The sequence below is a fragment of the Dermacentor andersoni genome, chromosome 3, assembly GCF_023375885.2.
Source record: "Dermacentor andersoni chromosome 3, qqDerAnde1_hic_scaffold, whole genome shotgun sequence".
Lineage (NCBI taxonomy): Eukaryota > Metazoa > Arthropoda > Arachnida > Ixodida > Ixodidae > Dermacentor > Dermacentor andersoni.
Genome location: NC_092816.1, coordinates 106,491,844 through 106,512,206, shown reverse-complemented (window position 1 = coordinate 106,512,206; position 20,363 = coordinate 106,491,844). Strand labels below are relative to the sequence as shown.

The 20,363-nt window shown below is 47.0% G+C and overlaps 1 protein-coding gene and 1 non-coding gene across 5 annotated transcripts in view; both read right to left on the bottom strand.

Moving 5' to 3' along the window:
- LOC126539861 (aromatic-L-amino-acid decarboxylase-like) overlaps positions 1-20,363 on the bottom strand; it is a 153,363-nt gene that overhangs the window by 63,696 nt on the left and 69,304 nt on the right. For 3 of the 4 annotated variants that reach the window (XM_055075184.1, XM_055075188.2, XM_055075192.2), the window contains exon 2: positions 16,489-16,763. In XM_055075184.1, the coding sequence (XP_054931159.1) occupies positions 16,489-16,636 (148 nt within the window). In that variant the 5' untranslated portion in view covers positions 16,637-16,763. The remainder of the gene's footprint in view (positions 1-16,488; positions 16,764-20,363) is intronic. The other variant, XM_050186684.3, reaches the window with a different exon arrangement.
- TRNAS-GGA (transfer RNA serine (anticodon GGA)) lies at positions 11,909-11,983 on the bottom strand. The gene has a single exon. It is a non-coding gene; the product is annotated as a tRNA-Ser (tRNA).

The window sequence follows — 20,363 nt, the reverse complement described above, 5'->3', positions numbered from 1 at the left end:
GCGTCACACGGGTTCCTCAAGGACCCGAGCAAGCTTTGGTGAATAGCTGCTGCCGAGCTATCTGCAAGGTCAGCCAACACGCGGCGAAAAACAGCAGCGCCCGCGCAATCGTTTTTGTTGAAACGTGCAATAATATCGGCGCAACACGCAGTGCGAAGCTGTTCGGCGGCCGCAGGTGGCCATTGTCAAGCGTGCGCCGATGCTCACGTTCCAAAAACCGCAGCCGAAGGACATCGCGTAATGCGGTGGGCGACCTCACGGCACTTTGCCACGAGGTACTCCTGCACGCTGCTCTAGAGGAAGTAAGCAAGGACGTTTCCTCGCGTCGATATCCCGCTAGACAAGAGCCACTGTGGCGCGTAGAACAGTGCCCGTATCGGGCCCCTTACCACCAAGGACAGTCGATTAAGTTGTAGGCAAGTCAGCAGCAGAGACGTCTGGCCACCATTCATGCGCGATTTGCGGAAACGTGCCGAGTGCACTCAAGGGACTCTGAATATAGTGCGCTATCGGAGAGGGAACAATAACAATCACGTATACAGGAAAGACCACGTCAATGTGCACGAGAGTCGCACTTGCACGGATCGAAGCGCCCTCGCCGCGGTAGCTCAGTGGCTATGGCGTCGCGCTGCCTTGCGGAGCACGAGGTCGCGGGTTCGATCGGGGCTGCGGCGGCCGCATGCGAAAAAATTCAGCAGAACCCATCTCCCGATGACTGTCGACGCGTCTAGCATTCGATCACGTATTGCCCCAATCGGGACGAGTTATGTACGAGGCGTGTACTGCCGTACTTTCCCGCTTCTCTGAGAACACTCGGTGCCATCTAGCGACATCGTCGCGAAGCCGGCGCACGGCATCCGAAATACATGGCGCGCTGGTTCGTGCATACCCTGAGAAACGCGTCATGCAGCAACTGGGCTCCGCCTCTTGTGCTTCTTTCTGGATGCAGCGCGCCATCTAGTGGAGTGGCTGAGAAGTCCGCGCGGGGACTCCGAGACGAGAAGCGTGACGCGCCGGTGCCTGCGAACGCTGAGAATTGTGCCCTAAGTTGCCGTATACCCACTGGCATATCAGCAACCCAAGTTGGCGAGAGGATTTTTGAACAGCGACACATAGCCAATGCGTCCATGGTGCAGCTCGCAAAAACGCTTGTGTGAAAGACGTTCACTGATCAGATCGTGGAATCAGAATATAATAATTAACCGAAGCTATGTTTGCAGTGTCTCTGTCCCATCATCATTGTACATAACCATTGCGTACACTGTATACATAGAACACCATTTTATACATGTGACAATTAGTTTGTGTGTAACTGCGCTTTTCCGTGGGTCTACGTGGTTAATGTTAGTGAGTGAGGACTCGGACACTACTTTGAGAAAGTGTCGTGTGTAAAATGCTTCGTTTCTTGTATGTGTTCTCGTCCTGGTGGAATTGTGCCGTGATTGTGACTGTTTGATTTACCTCTTGTTGAAATAAGCTTTTTCTAAACACAGTAGTTTGGGTTTCGAAAGTAATACGGAAATAGGAAGATGAATAATGCGTCTCCATTTGCAAGAGGGCTGCTTCTTTTTAGGGGGGGGGGGGTGATCTGTTTATTTTAATTTTTTTGTTATTATTATTATTTTTATATCGCTCTGCACACGCTTCGCGACCGGGAGCTAACTTCCTCCTACTTGACGGCTGCTGCACGCGGAGCTAGTTGTGGCCTGCGACCCGGGCCCAAGGCATGGAGCGCTACTAGGGCGCAATGCTTCTCTAAGAGATGACCGCTTCTTAACTATATGTAGACCAATTTGAGATTAAAATTGTGTCTAAACAAAAAACAATTATTTTGCACATCTAACGCACTGGTTAGCATTCACGTTAGGCGGAGGTTTCTTGAATGGTCTCAATTTAAGGCTAAACAATAAGATACCTTATACGTGCTTCTGCACTTTATTTCCAAGCTTTTTAAATTACACCTTCTGCTTGATCTCAAACACAAGTCCACATAGAATCATGGCATGAGACGTGGATGTAGCGACGACTTGCAGGCTAATGCAACGTCTTGCGACTAGCGAAGGAAGCACCGTAAATGGAGCCCTACATACTGAAAATTGTGAAACATACCGGCGCTTTATCGCTTCTGGTGACGAACACCTCCCGTGGTCAATCATCCACACCACACGACCCACACGACCACGAAGACATCCCGCCGAGTCTATCCGCCGGGAAGACTTTTTGGCTTTTGGAAATGTACTTCGTCCTGCAACTGTCCTTTGTACTTTTCCTTCCCACCACGAAGTTGTGTGGCAAAAGCTCCCTTCGTCTACTGACCAAAACACCGATGGGGAAACAGGAGGAAAACGTAGTTTGGTAGCTTCACCCGAAGGGCGGAGCACGAAAAGGAATACAAATATTGAGTGTCGTGCTCGAGCTTGTCGGACGTTGTTCTAACAGCACGCAGAGGCGACACAGGCAACTGCTGCCGCCCAGCACAGAAACATCACCCTGGCAGCTGCCAGGCGTCTCACAACGCTGCCGCGATTAGGAGCACCGCGAGAGGAGTTCGAGGCGTCACAGCCCGCTTGTGCACGCGAGGAGAGCGACGGAACAGCATTAGCGCTTGTAAGCACCGAAGAAAGTATTAGGACGTTTTATCGAGAAGTTTGGTGCGCGCTTCGCTCAGGCCGGCATATGCATGGTGTGGCATGCACACGACGGATCGGCAGTAACGCTAATGGTTGGGCGGCGTGCGCACAACGTTTGTGCCCCATGCAAAGCCGATTGAGGGGAGCGTGGCAGTCGTCTTTGCAGCCACACGCGCTGCGCATCGTTCGCGTCTCCCGCGCGCGAGCCGTGAACGCACCACGGCGGCACGGCTAAGGCGAGAACGCGTCGCGAGCGTCCACGCAACTGCTTTCGCAACAAAAACTTCCTCAGGGAACTTGCTGCCGTGGCGAGGACAAATGTTCTTGTTGAAACGCGGGCTCCAACGATATTAGGGTGAGAGCCTTAGGTGGCTTGTTGCAACTGCTCATGCCCCTTTACGGGGGAGTCTAGTCGAGGGGCACAAAAATTATCATCAGCAGCAATGACTCATGCATACCCCTGTAAGCAAGCAAAAACGCAATGGCTTACACACAGGTTGAAATCAACCATACAACACGCAGAACATGGTACGTTTCACTAAAGAACGATCCAAAAACAAGCATCCGAACGGTCAATAAATTATTGCATAATACCCCTCTCGGAAGTACGCTACGGCCGAGAATGTTCGCTAATAGAGAAACGAGGTGCGAAGCGGCGGGAGCAAGGCGTTCGACCACGAGTGCTGCTTTCCACTGCCGAGAAGATGCAACGTAAAGTCGAAGAGAAACCTCGTTGGCGCGAGTACGGCACCGCTACAAGAGAGCGCGAGGCTGCAGCTAAGCGTCGTAAACGAACCGTAGAAGACGAAACTGCGAAAGCAGCAACGCGACGATGCGAGACGGCAACGTAGAGAGGAGGCCGAAGCTCGCAGACAACGGCTTGCCACACGTCCACTTCACATGGCGGCTCGTTAGATCTTGCAAGTCCGACGCCTCCGATCGTATAAATTAAGGCATTACCAAGCGTGCATCAGGCTTTCGCCTTCACGTGCTACAGGAGTTTAACATGCTTTCCGAAGTTTTCTTTGTTCCACCACAGTCAATCACTACATGTACAGATTTTATGTCATGGTTTATTGTTTTATTACGCGTAAATGAGATAAAAATGTCATGCTATATAAGCTTCAGCATCAAGTGGCACATACGCACTCTCCTAACAATGCTGTAGATCGAAAACAACAAGGTTAAAATCAAAGCAGTGGTTCAAAAATTCGGAGTTCCGCCCGAAAGGCGAATCACCGATTGCGATAGCAAATTAGTAAATAGCTATACGAAGTAAGGATAGTAGTGTTATCGGCCGTGTAAACTTGTGTAGAAAAATGTGCGGAATATAACCAACCTTTATATATAGCTTTCATTGATTACGAGAAAGCGTTTGATTCAGTCGAAACCTCAGCAGTCATGGAGGCATTGCGGAATCAGGGTGTAGACGAGCCGTATGTAAATATACTTAAAGATATCTATAGCGGCTCCACAGCCACCGTAGTCCTCCATAAAGAAAGCAACAAAATCCCAATAAAGAAAGGCGTCAGGCAGGGAGATACGATCTCTCCAATGCTATTCACAGCGTGTTTACAGGAGGTATTCAGAGACCTGGTTTGGGAAGAATTGGGGATAAGAGTTAATGGAGAATACCTTAGTAACTTGCGATTCGCTGATGATATTGCCTTGCTTAGTAACTTAGGGGACCAACTGCAATGCATGCTGACTCACCTGGAGAGGCGGAGCAGAAGGGTGGGACTAAAAATTAATCTGCAGTAAACTAAAGTAATGTTTAACAGTCTCGGAAGGGAACAGCAGTTTACAATAGGTAGTGAAGCCCTGGAAGTGGCAAGGGAATACATCTACTTAGGACAGGTAGTGACTGCGGATCCGGATCATGAGACTGAAATAATCAGAAGAATAAGAATGGGCTGGAGTGCGTTTGGCAGACATTCTCAGATCATGAACAGCAGCTTGCCATTATCCCTCAAGAGAAAAGCTTATAACAGCTGTGTCTTACCAGTACTCACGTACGGGGCAGAAACCTGGAAGCTTACGAAAAGGGTTCTACTTAAATTGAGTTGAGGACGACGCAACGAGCTATGGAAAGAAGAATGATAGGTGTAACGTTAAGGGATAAGAAAAGAGCAGATTGGGTGAGGGAACAAACGCGAGTTAATGATATCTTAGTTGAAATCAAGAAAAAGAAATGGGCATGGGCAGGACACGTAATGAGGAGGGAAGATAACCGATGGTCATTAAGAGTTACGGAATGGATTCCAAGGGAAGGAAAGCGTAGCAGAGGGTGGCAGAAAGTTAGGTGGGTGGATGCGAATAAGAAGTTTGCAGGGACAACATGGCCACAATTAGTACATGACTGGGGTAGTTGGAGAAGTATGGGAGAGGCCTTTGCCCTGCAGTGGGCATAACCAGGCTGATGATGATGAAACTTGTAAACATTCGCTTACTAACTAAATTAACAACGATAGAATCTGTAAGCGTGACTCAACGAGTACGTAGAAAGAAACAGATACACAGAGACAGCACTGTCACTGTGTGTCTGCTTCTACGCCCTTGTTCAGTCGCGCTTACACATGCTATCCTGGATTCAAACCAACTGGCCCGCCAACATGTTTTAACTAAATTAATCAGCACGGTGTCAAGCACGCACAGGTAAACACGAACATATCTCGCTCGATGAGCGCGGAAACTCGCTATCGAAATACTGGAGTGAGGAATCGCGGCAGCATCTTGCGAATTGACCTTCATGCATTCTCGATTCAATGCGAACGAAATGTCGAAAGCACAGCGCATTCGAAGCTACCGGCAATACGCGCACTCTGCAAACATCGCATATCGCTTTGAAGGTGAGGTCTGCGCAGGCGCGCACTTTGGCCACGTCGCAGATTGGTTTCAAGGCACACGAACGCCGGCAACGCGTACCTACGGCGTCCGCCAAAGGCGTCTACTACGGCGTCCACGATTTCTGTTGCCAACACCGTCTAGACGCCGCGGTTGTCTCCACTCTGTACGGAGCGGCGGGCAAGGAGGACATCGAGGCACCCTAGCAGTCGCCGGAGAAGAACGCTTCTCCTTCCGCGCTCCTCCTCCCACCCGTGGCGTTTACGATGCGTCCGTTTCCTCTAGTGCAACTGCACATCGATACGCGCCAAGCGTCTCAACGCGCTTTCCCGCCCGAGAGAAAGGGCATTATATGGCGTTCGTTGAAGCATTGCGTCCGTGGCGTTCGCGGTTACAGGCCAGATACATATACGGAAAAGCGCGCGGAACTCGGCAAGAAAGCTACTCTTTAAAAAGTCCGAGGAAAATTTGGAGGACGCTTAAGCTTCGCTTTTAAGAGTAGAACGCGCGAGCATTCAAAGACCACTCAGTGCTTTCCGTGCTTCCTGGCCACTGCAGGTTGTATAACCGCAACGTTTACCGGGAACGCTGGCGGCAAACGCTATGCACGAAGGCAAGCATACTGGTAGAAACGCGACTTCTTGCGTGTATCGATCTACTGCGCCGCCGACGGCGCTTCCGCGCATGGGGTGCCGGTATGATTGCTATAATAATAAAAAGAAATGAGAGCGATGAATGCTCCTTTACTTATGGTATACACCATGGAGCAAGGAAAAAGTTAAGAGCGAGCATTACGTCCTGCAGCCAGCCTTGGCAAGCGAACGCACCGTGAGGCCCACACATTTGCTCAGTGGTGGCCCAACACGTGACCTCTTGCATCGAAATCACGGAACAAGAATCGAGATTTCCGGAAGCGTTCGGTTCCCAGTAGTTATACCAGTAGTTTTTATTCTGTTCAGCTGCCGGCTCCGCCTGCAGAACGGGAACACTAAAACCAACCGCTCACTTTGAGGTGCGATCACGTGTTGTGCCTACAGGTTTGGCTTCAATCGCTTTGCGCGATGCTCCTTCCTAACGTTTTCCTGCCTCCATGGCATGCATCATACAATCTCATACAATAATTGCTAGAGGGAAGAGCTGCAATAGGGATGGTTCAGCACGCATGAAAATTAAATATGGGAAGTACATGGATTTGCCTAAACTTCGTCCTTCTGGCTTTAAACGGCTTCAAACGGCTTCATGATATTGTAAACTAGTCATCTTCAATAAGAGAATGCGCAATAAAAAAAGATTAATAAAATTGTCAGATGGCAAGATTTTAACGCACTTCTAGCACCGACGCCGATATTGAAACTATTCCGCCACGGACGCATGCATTGACAAACAAAATGAAACACTTTTATGAATTTATCACGGGCAAGCCAGCATAAAAAATTTGTGGGACGCTCAAGCTTCACCTTACTCTTCACGCTTCCCGGTAACTGTAGCTTATGTAATTGTAGTGTTTACTGGGAAACGCTGGCGGCGAACACTAGGCACGAAGGCGAGCTTTCTAGTAGAAACGCTGCCTCTGGCGTGGGCCGTGATTCGGCAGAGGCGAGCGCCATCTGGAGGTGTTGCAAGGAACTGGGAGCGCTGCTTTATGTCCTTTGAGATATGCGCTTGACGGGGCGCGCAAATATCGGAGGCAGTGACCACTCTATGTATGGTATAAACGCTGGAAAAGGGGCTTGTGTTTTGAGTTTCCGCGTAACAGAATAATGTTTTCTCGCATATTCAAATTACAGTCCTACGTTATCATGTCGGTAGGTCGTGTTTAAGTCATACTTAACGATTTTTCTGAGGTATCCTACCGTGAGAAATTCAACTAGTTCAGCAACTTCCTTGTGCTACATGGAGGGAATGCGTGGTTGGATTTCAGGATCGAAAGGAGCTTTGCCGAAACGACGGCTGACACCGAACGCGAGACGCCGATGTCGGATTTTCATCGACACGGGGGCATTAACGCGATACCATTAAAATAGAGGAGTCGCTGGCCAGTGCCTTGAGAGGCTTGGCGTGTTTCAATTTGGCCAGCTCAACAAGCTGAGCCGCTGCAATTAGTTCGCAGCGTCTTCTGCACTTCGAGAGGTATAAATTGTTCTGAAATTGACGACGATGAAGGCGTATAACGCGTAGTAAACAAAGCCACAAGAACGTCTGAATCCACAAGCATGACGGTCAGACAAATCCATGTGCTACGCATCATTCCCATGGTGGCTGAACGATTGCAGCGCCAGAGTTCCTTCAAGTAATTATTGTGGGAAACTCTGGTATACACTCGGTTTGTCGTTTTCGAGTGCACCATACGGCTCTGGTGGCGCGCGTTATATCTTTTTATTCGATAGTTTGGCCTGCAACACAAAGCATGTGACGCAGTACATTTGGCTGGCCGTAATCGAGCGCTCGGAATACATTTGTCTGCTTTCTTCGATAGCGCCGTGCTCCAGCCCAAAGTAGCCAGAGAGTTCGCAGGAGCTCTCGAGCAACTTCAAACTGAGAGCGGAACCGACGTCTGGTAGCGTTCCGGTCACGTGACTCCCGCAGCTTCCGTTGCTTACGTGGAATCTGCCTCCGCGGTAGCAGGGCGAGTGCTTCTGCGCCTGCGCGCCTTCTTCGTTTACAACAGAAGAAGCGCTGACGTGTTTACCGCCCTCCGATCGCTCTGGCGAACGGCAGCCCCTTAGACTCGGGTACACTTTCTCCGGCTCAGATCTAGAGCGTGCTCGCCGAAAGTACGCAGATGGTTGAAGGAGCCGAGGTTGTTTAATGTAATTCGAAAGCGTCCACTACGGCGCGTACCTCTTTGACAAGTGAACGGACTTCGGGACGTGAAAGCCAGTGGGTTATCAAAATAATTAAAACTAAATTATGTGGTTTTAGGTGCCAAAACCACTTTCTGATTATGAGGCAAGCCGTAGTGGGGGACTCTGGGAATTTCGACCACCTGAGGTTCTTTAACGTGCACCTAAACATAAGTACGCGGGTGTGATCGCATTTCGCCCCCATCGAAATGCGGCCGCCGTGGCCGGGATTCGATCCCGCGACCTCGTGCTCAGCAGCCCGACACCACAGCCACTGAGCGACCAAGGCGGGTGTGTAATTTTAACTATACAGCGTGAAACGAGAGATCGGCAGAAGCGCGCCGTACTCCGCCGAATTCCTCTTCACGCGCTTGTGCTACAATAATGTCACGTGTCTTCGTCACTAATAACAACGACAAAAAAAAATGAATCAAACAGACAAAAACATAAGACTTCGAACTCCGTAAGAACACTCGTACAGTGAGACGAAGTCAAGCACGCGAGGTAAACATCGGTGTAACAACTTCGGGTCGGTTTGCGCATCCGCGCGCGATGCAGGCACACACCACTCTCGAGTGGCGGCATTCTGTATCATCGAGCGAAAGTGTGTCGACATCCAGTCGAAAAGAAAAGCGTGCAAGAAAATAGCGGGTCACCGTCCTCATGCAAAATGGGGTTGTGCTCTCGACTTCTGTAGCTATCTAATCGAACGCCTTTTGCACTGGATCGCATGATTGTGTCAGCGCTAGAGCAACGCACGTTCGTTCCACTTTCCTTTATTGTATCACCTTGCATAAGCACACGTGTTTAGCGGAGTCACCTCTGTAATAAAACGCTGGTCTCGTTTTGAAAAAAAAAAAAGTATGCCGGCTACTGCTGACCCTTTGCAGCGCTAATAGCGGCGAAATGGAACTGGATATAAACCCCTTAAGTGACCTATTCTCTTGGGTTGTGAATAAATGTGTGAAAGTTTTCCAAGCGGGCTCTCTTCATTGATAGAAAATCAAGATGGCAGGATGGTGCTTGGTGGACTGATATAGTCAGTGTTCAGAACTGCAGAATAATTATGTAGCGATTTAGTGTGCAAGCTTTTCTGTCGTTTCTTTTTATTTTCAAAAACGGAAGTGAATGTCGGGCTCGAAGCGCATAAACAAGTTATCCAGGGAAAACACGGGAGTGCGGGATATGAAAATTCAAGACGATGAGTAACACGAGAACAAGGTGAGAGCAGGAGCCGACGTTTCGACAAGTGGACTTGTCTTTTGTGATATGTCGCCTTGAAAAAGACAAGTACACTTGTCGAAACGTTGGCTCCTGCTCTTACCTCGTTCTCGCGTTGCTCATAAACAAGTTATGTGCCACAAGTGTTACAACCAGAGAGAAATTATTCTTTCTCAAATGCTAACGGAATGCGGCGCGTCAAACATCGCGTCGAACATGACAGTGCCTTCACCAAAGTGATCTTTCGCAGCGGTACTCAACGCACTGAAATAAAATGTGGAGCGACATTAAGCAAGCAACAGGTTAGATTTACGACAGCTCAATCCCTAACCTTTGTTATTTTTCTCGTCATACCCAATACAAAAAGCTCTCAAAGACAAGTCGTGTACACAAATGCGTACATTGCGACAGAATGCACTATTCCTTCGAATGTTTAAGACTAAGCTACGTTGAGCTGGTAACTTTAATGCAAAGCAGCTACAGAAAGGCGATCATAGCCCGAGGCCAATTACTCGAATATAGGTACATATAGGTACATATAGGTACATACAGGTACATACAGGTACAAGCGCTTCAAAGTCATGTGTGGGTAAACTTGTACAGTACCTATATGTCAGGCCTCAAAATAGGTCCAAAAGAGAGTAAACATGACGGCATTAACCTGCGAACTGCGTTTTTTTTTTTAAAGGTGACGAAATCTGTTCCAAACGTCATGAGTAGGAGCAGCAGGATCATCATCCTACATCAGGAATATTTTTCGCTTTAGTTCAAGGAATCGAGGCCGTCACCTAGGCTGGGGTGCTTATGGCCCCACGCCGCCCAAATCGCCGGGCATTTCGAATAAAGTTTTCACTCACTCACTCCTAGTTCACTTTGCTATTGCGTCCTATAGGGGGTGTTTCTCCGAATACTTTAACCAATGTTTAAAAATCCCCTGTGACAGATAGCACAATTCTAATCGTTGAGCTAACCGTTATAATGGCTCAAGACCATCCGATCACGATTTACATTAGCACCGACACGCCTAGGGCCCATATTCCTCATGTTTCACGGATGCAATCAAGCTCTCTTGCCTGTCTGCCAGAACGACGACTACAGGCATCATTCTCCAACGGGGTCAACATCCATCGTGCCCCTCTACCATCGGACTTCACAACCTCGTCACCTTCAACCTTGGATTTGTGGTGTTTAAAACAACCCCAAGGATGTCTTACGGTTCCAGGGATGAGAGACTGACCTGCCTACCTTAGCCTTGAAGATAGCAGCTCTGGATTGGTTGCACAATTTCTACGTTGACCAAGTCCACATACATATAGGATGGCTCTTCCACTCAGATCAGCTCCACCGGCACAGTGGTTATACCATCACGATCAATAAGCATCCAATACAAGATTTCTCACGTGACATCTACCGGTTAGGAACGTGTTGCCCCACGAGGTGCCGTTGATTATATTAACCACCAACCGGCTAATCGGTGGTTCTACGACTCGCAGGCGGCCATACAATGTCTTCTGTCAGCTCATCTTCACGGGTCCTGTGAACAACTCGTGTCGGAGATACGAGAAGTGCACCGTCATATGATCGCGAAAGGACACGACGTCGTGTTTCAGTGGCTGCCGGACTATTGCTGTATCTCCGGAAACGTCCTCGCTGACGAAGCTGCTAGGAAAGCACACGAAGGAGCAACCCTTGTTTCTGTACCTTTATCGCGGTACAGAAACAGCTTTAGCTCGGGCCCAACTACGATGCAGCCAATTCAAATACATGTAAAACGCACAAACGCTTTCCTGAGATAATCCCTGGACCGATTTTAATAAAATTTGTTGTACTTGAGAGAGAAAGCTAAATTCTAGTGGTTCTCGAAGCGGAATTTCGATTAAGGGCCTGAATTTTCTTAAAATTATTTTAAAGGATTCGCAGGTTAGAAAAAAAATAAACGCTCGAACATTATAAATTAATAGCTCTGCGACAAGAACAGATATCGCGGTTCTGTAAACGGCATCCATTAAATCATGCGAAGCGGACGAATTCGGTACGCCAATTTACATTATATGTGAATTTGTTACGTTGTGTACAAGGGTTCTAAAAAAGCTGTATTTCTACATTACTAATTTTTTTCAGATTCATGTGTAACATATCAATTTTGTCCGCTTTAGATGTACTATTTTATGCAATTCACAAAATTAAGATATCATTCTTACTTGCTGAGTTAGAGAGTTGTAAACTTGATAGCTTCGTTTACTGGGCATTTTAGATATTTGCCAATTTCTGAATAAAGGGAAAATCAGACATCCACCCGTTCGTAGCAATTGCTACAAAGGAAACCCATACGGGTTCCTCAAAGAAAAGCCTCGTAGTTGAAGAAAAATTCGTCCTGGTCCGGGACTCGAACCCGGGACCACCGCCTTTCCGGGGCAGCCGCTCTACCACCTGAGCTAACCAGGCGGCTAGCAGATGGCAGGGCGAAGTCGAATTTGTCGACAACACACGAGGCAAAGGCAAGGTTTGACTACGTCAAACCTTGCCTTTGCACCAGGACGAATTTTTCTTCAACTATGAGGCTTTTCTTTGAGGAACCCGTATGGGTTTCCTTTGTAGCAATTGCTACGAACGGGTGGATGTCTGATTTTCCCTTTATTCATTACTTCTCTCCACCTTGCGGGTTTCCGCAGAACTACTACGTCAAACCTTGCCAATTTCTAATAAGAAATTCACAGCCTAAATAAAAAATTCGAATCCAACAGTCACTATAGTTTAAGTTTTTATTTTAAATGCAACCAACCTCGTCAAATTTGGTGCAGTGGTTGTCGAGAAGAACGAATCCTCCTTTTACATGTATTTAGCTAGGGGCACCCGAGCTAAAGCTTCCTCTTAAACAACCTAGCACACCGTTATCACATCGAAGTGACGCACACCTGAATTCACCCAGCATCGATTGCATTCCCTCGACCCATCTATGCAACTGCAGCTGTTACCTGGGCTTCCGCGAAATGAGAAACCAATGTTGTGCAGCTTACTCTTGGGCGTCGGATTCACCAATGCATATACGTGTTTTATTGGAACGGCTCGTAGCGCCGACTGCAATGCCTGTGGTGTCGACGAGACTATTGAACATGTACTGTGCTACTGCACACCTTTTGAATATGAAAGACAGGACCTCTGCACAGCTCCAAATCAGTTAGATAGAAAATCGTTCCCCTTGAACAAGATCTTGGGATCATGGCCTCGCATATCGCAGCCACAAAAGGCCACAAAAGTGCTGCTGCGATATTTTAAAACTGCCGGATTGAGTCACCGTCCGTGATCCGCACTGAGTGACCGATCGATATCCCCAGTTGACTTTCTATTGTTCTTTTAATCTCTTCTTCCCTTTTCCCTTTCCCCAGTGTAGGGTAGCCAACCGGGCCCAGTCCTGGTTAACCTCCCTGCCTTTCATTTATCATTTGCTCTCTCTTCCTAATCTTTGAGCTGAATTGCTCAAACAGGCGGACATTATTTGCAAGAGAAATCGAAATCCATAGTCGCCTAATTCACAAAAATTTGCTCATTTAGTTTTGAACTAATCACCTTACGACTCATATTCAATTTGCAAATTGTGGCCGGGTAGTTCGAAGGGCGCATCCACTTAATAGGAATGAATATTCAGGGTGACGCCAGTTTCAACATATTAATTACCGAATTTAGCGACGAAATACATGAGCGTCCCAGTTACTTTTGTGCTTCAGTACATAAAACGGCGTTTCGTTAGACAAGTGGAATGGCTGCATTTTTACCGCAAGTTCGATGGCGCATATCTCGAAAATGGTGCATCCACAGAATTCTTTTCAAGTAGATATCCCTTGCATTCACACCGGCCTCAATCAGTAAATTGCAATCTGCGCCGAAAGGTAATTAGATAAAATATTAATTAGATAATTCTTGTTAATTATTCGATTAGGCCTTTCGATTTATCGTGCAGGTAACGTACGCCTATTTGAGAGGACCAGTTCAGGGACTAGCCTAGGACGGTGCTATGTGCCACTTGTGATACTTGAAAATTACTTACTGTATTCGCAGGAACACCACTTACATCAGCAATTGTAATTTCTTTTTCGCTAGGTAAATTTCGCTTTCCCTTTTTTATGAAGCAACAACAGCTCTTGCGAAAAAGTGTAAATCGCTGCGTCTAAGTTATAACAAATGTAGAGCAGCGACTGAGCACAGTCAAGCATCAAAGCACTCTGTCAACTGCGCATCTGTGCGATCAGGCGCACCGTTATGTGATAACAGCTGACCAGAGAAGCCGAGCTGTTCTCTAATGCCGAAATTTCCCGCGACCAGCATTTAACGACTTCAAATTTACGCGGCGAAACCTACAACCGCATGCGCGTGTCGACAGATGGCAAGACCCGTTACCGAACTGTTCAACTGACCCGCTTTAAAAGCCTCAATTACCTCATTTATCGACTGTGATGTCGTCTATATATTAGCACACAGATACATATAAAATTTACCAATGCCTTGTGCGTGATAGTTTCTCTATTTGTGTTTCTTATTATTATTTCACTGATTTAATTGATTGACTTGTGTTGAATCAGATATGTCGCTCAGATATACCGGACAGGAAAGCACGATGTCCATCTGGCAACTATAACGTGCCTTTTACAACCACTCCGTACGTGCCTCTTATGTGAATTTCTGACATGTTCTAGCACATTGCATCGCATTTCCGGCTACCGCACAACGTACCCTGCCAGCCGACGCCATGCCCCGCTGAAATCCGCTTCAAAAGTTCTATAATCAAAGCCATCATCATTTGATTGCCCATCATTTACGATTTACTATCCCATAGTTGGGGTTTCTGAGACAAGAAAAATAACTAAATAATAAAACAAACGCTATCATCATCATATCTGTCATATATCTAGATAGAAAGAGAGAGACAAAAAGGAAGGGAAGTTTACATTTCCTCTTATGTGAAAAATTATAAGCGTTCACTATCATGTCTTTACTATGAATGGGAGCATATTTTTTTGCATTGTGAGCGTTTCCTTTTTTGTTTGTGCTAAGGGCATGCACCCTGTTGTCTGCTGTGATAAGTTATGTTAAGTTCTAGACTCTAGATCGAAGAGGAATATGTCTCGCTACGAGAGTATTAACACTCTTGTAGTGGTCCTCTTGAGGCGGGCTAGAAGTATAAATAAATAAATAAATAAATAAATAAATAAATAAATAAATAAATAAATAAATAAATAAATAAATCGCATCCAGCATGGTCGCCCGTACTATGACATGGAACTGTTAACGTTCTTTCCTGGGTCACTGCCGTTGCCGACCGTATTTATCTTTCCATTTTACCAACTTTGTTACTATGCGCATCGTTATTTCCTCGTTGTCGATGAAAAAAAAATGTCCTGAATAAGCCAAATTATTATTTTTTATTGAGGTAAAAATAAACAACGGTGTTGTTCCTTTGAAGTTTGACTAAAGTGATCACGAACTCAATTTTAAGGCGAAAGCCTTTCTAGGCTCATGGTGAAGTTTGTGTCAGCAGACCTGACCGCCGGAGTGTGCGCCGATGCGTCATCACGCCGTATGAAGACATATTAAAGACAGATTAAAGAATGAAAAATGATTGATAGTGACAATTAGCGAATGATAACGTTATAATAGAGATTGGTAGAGCTTAATAATGACTAGTAATGGCGGATAATGACTACTAATGACTTGTAATGACTACTAATGACTCCGAAATGACCCATATGTCTAACGATGGCTTGTAATGACCACACATAATTGAAATGACTAGAAATATCTAGTAATGAGAAGTAATGACTAAAATGATTACTAATAACTACGAAATGACCAATATGTCTAACGACGGCTTGTAATGACCACAATAGATTACAAAGGACTAAAATGCTTACTAGTGAACAGTAATGACTAATAATGACTGAAATGACTTGCAACAAATAGTAACGACTATGAAATGACCAATATGTCGAACGACAACTTATAACGACTACAATTGATTATAAATGACTAAAAATGCTTAGTAATGACCAGCAAAGACTAATAATGACTGGAATGACTTGGAATGACTATTAATCCCTATGATATGACCAACATGTCTAACGACGGCTTGTAATGATGTAATGACCACAATTGATTACAAATGACTAAAAATGTTTAGTAGTGAGCAGTAATGACTAAAAGAAAGAAGAGAAAGAGAAGAGGCAATGAGTAACAGGGGAATGATAAGAACAGAGAGAGTAAGTAGGCTTTCGCCGTTCACCTCTTAAGAGAGATCTTGAAAGACCCTGTAATTTTTTTTTTCTTCAGATACCCGCTGCAGTCACCTACAAATGTCGCAGGACAACGGGCATCCAAGCGAAAGCTCACACCACGAGGTCTTTTACTAATATTCCTACTGTAAACGGAACTCTCGCGCTGCTACGGTCAAGCTGCCCTGGCAGCCGAAAACGCGTGGTATAGTAGATCAATCGATATATCTAATCTTCGCACTTGTTGGGGCTGCCAACGTTCTCGCGAAGTTAATATGCTTTGTCTTCCTAAATTTACAAGCGCTAACGTTTCTTTTTTTCTAACACTGCAAGGCAATTACACTCTCCGCACACGCGCAATCATCGTGATCAACTGTACACTTAACGTAATAGTTTGACGAGTACGATCAATTCGGCAAAGGTCACGAAGACGTTCGAGGCCAGAAGGACGAAGCTTAGGCAAACGCAAGTACCAACCGCCGTTGCTATGCGGGCTAAATCGCCACTCTTGTAGCTCTCGTAGGCACTACAGAGCCAAAATTTGCTCTAGTAGTTTGTTTGTTTGTTTGTTTGTTTGTTTGTTTGTTTGTTTGTTTGTTTGTTTGTTTGTTTGTTTGTTTGTTTGTTTGTTTTGTGGGAAACGCTGTGGGCTACGCGGATCCACAGAGGCGGTCGGGGTCTACTCACGTGAGGACGCGCAGTGCAGCGGCGAGGCGTTCCGCGACGAGGCGTTGGACGAGGCGTGGTCGTAGGCAGCGTTGCAGTGTTGGGGGCTGCGGGCGTTCTTGCTGAACGGCAGCACGCGGTGCATCCAGCTGACCAACTGCCCGGACATGGCCGGCTCGCCTGACGCCGACCAGGGCCTCGCCCCGACGGCTACGCCTGCGACGATAAGCGAGGCAGTCACGGCTGGTCCCCTGGAACACTGCCGTCAGCGGGACGGACGGGAAGAGCAGCGATATCTTTAGAGAGAGAGAGAAAAAAAAAGGTATACAGATTGCTTCGTCCTGTACCGAACACGCACTTCAAAGGCGTTCGGCTCGCAAAACCTAACTTCTGTCGCGAAAGTGGTCAGTGTGTCTCGTTGCGGCACGCTGACCGCGCGCAAGTTTAGCCCAACTGAGCAGCAGTTCTGCCTTGACGGCAAGAAGGTGCACACTGTTCATCATTTGGACGGGTCGGCGTACATGCATCTATCGGTATACACGTGCTCCCTTCTAGCAAGTCGGCCAACTGAATAGAGCGCCTTAACTCGGTCCAGCTCAATGCTCGCTGCCCGTTCTAGGCACGCGTATACGGGCAAGTCGCTCTGCGTGAACGCCATGGGCAACCAGCGCTGAAACTCCGCATGCCAACAGCAGCGATGTAACAGCCCTCCGAGTGGGGGGAAACAGTTTCCAGTGATATTTATAAGTGCGAAAATACAGATTAAAGAAAATTAAAGTATATGGTTTTACGTGCAAAAACCACGATCGGATTATGAGGCACGCCGAACTCCGGTAATTCGGACCACCTCGGTTCTTTTACGTGCACCTAAATCTAAGTACACGGGTGTTTTCGCATTTTGCCCCCATCGAAATGTGGCTGCCGTGGCCGGGATTCAAGCCCGCAAAAAAGTATATAGATTGGATTTATTAAATTACCTTTGTCACACCAACGTATTTAGGGACGGGGCAAGGGACTTCCTCAGTAGGACTGTTCTGTACATTTATCCTGTGCCTATGGCATGCATGCAAGTGTAAGAAAAAAAAAGAAGAATCTAGTCACTGCGATACAAGCCAAGGCTAAAAGTATAAGCGCAAGCAACGCTTTCAAATTGACTGATCGTTCGTTACTACCCGACCAGTAATTACGCTGTTCGTTACGGATCATATAATAACAGAGCACAATAACAACGCGAGGGGGCGAGCATAGTAGGTGATTGCAGGGCGGTGACTTAAACACGTTCTTTTTTTTTTTTTCAGATGGCGCACACTTTTATAGTCGACACAGCACGAATTAGACAGTTTACATTCCTTGTTTACAACCTCCTTTCCTTGCCAAGAAGAAAAATAAAAGGTGAGCTCACACATTGCTCGCGAAGTCTGTAAATCAAATCTGCTTCGATAATTATTCCTCTCGTCTGTTTCTTGTGTTTTTTAACAATGCAGTTGCATTTTTCAAACATCAGAACGCAGCCGCACCGTGAACAGTGATGACCCAGATTGCATTGCTTGCACTTCTCTACACGTTGAACTCGTGCGCAGATAACTTAGAATTCAAACATCAGCCAGTTTGGCCACCATACGTTGGTAGCGGCGTTAACGATCTTGCTCTAAACAAAAACAGAAAACGAAAAGCACCGCATTGTCAATCAATTGCTCCCGGAGATCAATTTCTGCGGGACCTTCGGGACTTGTGCAAAGGCGCCCTTCTCCGTCAGAGTTATATTCACCTCGCATCGTTTTTTGAACGGATAGAGGAAATCGTCATGATGCCAAGAAATCTCAGGAAACTAAAATATGTGAACCACTGATTTCGCTCTTCAACAACTGCGACAAATAGTTCTATCCCTTCACTATATATGGCTGCGATTTTCCTTCCCAATTATCTGTGCGCTTTCAGCTTGCTTCGAACGTTACTCCGGGTTACGGCCCCGTACTGGCAGAACATATTGACAGTACATGCTTATTTTCAAGAGAATAGGCATCATGCACGCTATTGAAGAATTGGAAACACTTGCAAAATGCAGTCTAGTTCGTTCTTCTAAACTGCCGAGCAGCAGGAAACGAATGAAGACTTTATTGCGAGAAACAGGTGTATTTATACAATGGCACACGAGGCTTGCGCATGCGTATCAATATTAGTGACGACGTTGCCACTGGTCACATCTTTCTTCCTTTGAGGAAAGAAAGAGGACACAAGATTGTACGAAAGATTGTACAACAGTCAATTTGCACAGCTTCCACTGAACTGTCTATGTGCGGCGATCTGGGAGAGGATACCGTTGCGGTTCTCTACGCTGTCGTGTGCTTCAACGGAGCACTTCTTGAGGTGCTTGTCGCTCGGTGGCGCGTGGTTGAGGGGAGCACTGAGCGGTGCCATCGTACACTCGTTCTGCTGCGAGAAAGCATGTCCTGCTGTTGATCTCAGGTGCTCCCTCGTGCGTCGTAGATGCTTCCCATTCTCTGTCGCAACGACATATGAGCGCGGTGTACGTGCCGGGCCTATGACAACTGCTGGCGCCCATGTCCTGTGTGTCGCATCATAAACAGTCGCCGAGGAGCCCCTGTGAATATCCGGTAGACTTCGCGTTCTGTTGTAGAAGGCGCGTTGTTTGCTTTCGTCGAGTCGCTTTTGGACAATTTCGGTTGGCACGGTTTGTGGTTTGAGTTGGCAGGCAAGTACTGGCAGTTTAGTCCTCGTCTGACGGCCCATGAGTCGTTGCGCGGGCGACTTAAGGCGGTCGTCCCTTGGCATGTTCCTCCATTGTAGCAAGGCACTGTAGAAGTCCAGCGTTCCATACCGGCACTTCCTGTGCAGTTTCTTTGCTTCTTGGACGACCCTTTCAGCCATGTCGTTGCCGCGAGGGTAATGCGGACTGGAAGTCTCGTGAACGATGCCCAACTGTGTGGGGAAAAAAACGCGGAAGCATGCACTATAGAAAGGGGGGGGGGGGGGGGGCATTATCAGTGCATATCTTAGCTGGTATGTCATGAGTGGCGAAAATCTGCTTGCACACGTTTGTCACTGCTTCTGCTGTTGTTCGACGCATCTGCTTGATATTGAATAAAAAGCAGAATAGAAATCTACCATAACAAGGTACTCATCGCACTCGTGGTAGAAAAGGTCGACTTCGATTACTTTCCACGGCAACGTAGGTATATCGTGACTAAGCATGGGTAACCTGGCGTTCCTGATCTTGTACCTTTCACAAAGTAGACACGTCTTCGCGAGAGCTGCAATATCCGCCGACATGCCAGGCCAGTACATTACTTCTTTGGCTCTTGCCTTCATTTTTTCTTCAATCCCGTGTGCCGCGTGGAGTAGGCGAAGTACCTCTTGTCGTTTTGTGGGGGGAATGAAGAGTTTGTTGCTTCTTAGGAGGACACCGTCTTTGACGTGGAGCTCGTCGCGGTAATCCCAGTACGCGCGTACGGCCTCGGATACCTGTTACTTGCTATCAGGCCATTCGTTGCTTGAGTAGCTGAACAATTCAGTCATCGTTGCATCTTTCAGATCTTCACGGATTCACTGCAGTTGCCGGTCCGAGACTGGAAGTGAAGAAAGAGAATGTACTTTAAGATCTAGTGATTCTTCTTTCAGCTCAGTCTTGTTCGGAAAGCATGACAGCGCATCTGCTAGGAACAGTTCTTTTCCTGGCTTGTAGGTCACTCTTATAGGGAACCTCTGAAGAGGGACTCTCGTACGTTGCAAGCGTAGCGGGCACTCACACAGCTGTTTCCTAAATATTGACTCTAGGGGGCGATGATCAGACTATGATGACCCATGGCTGCCCTGGCACGTTGTCTTCAAACCTTGCGCACCCGTGAACAATGGCTAGCATATCTTTCTCGATTTGC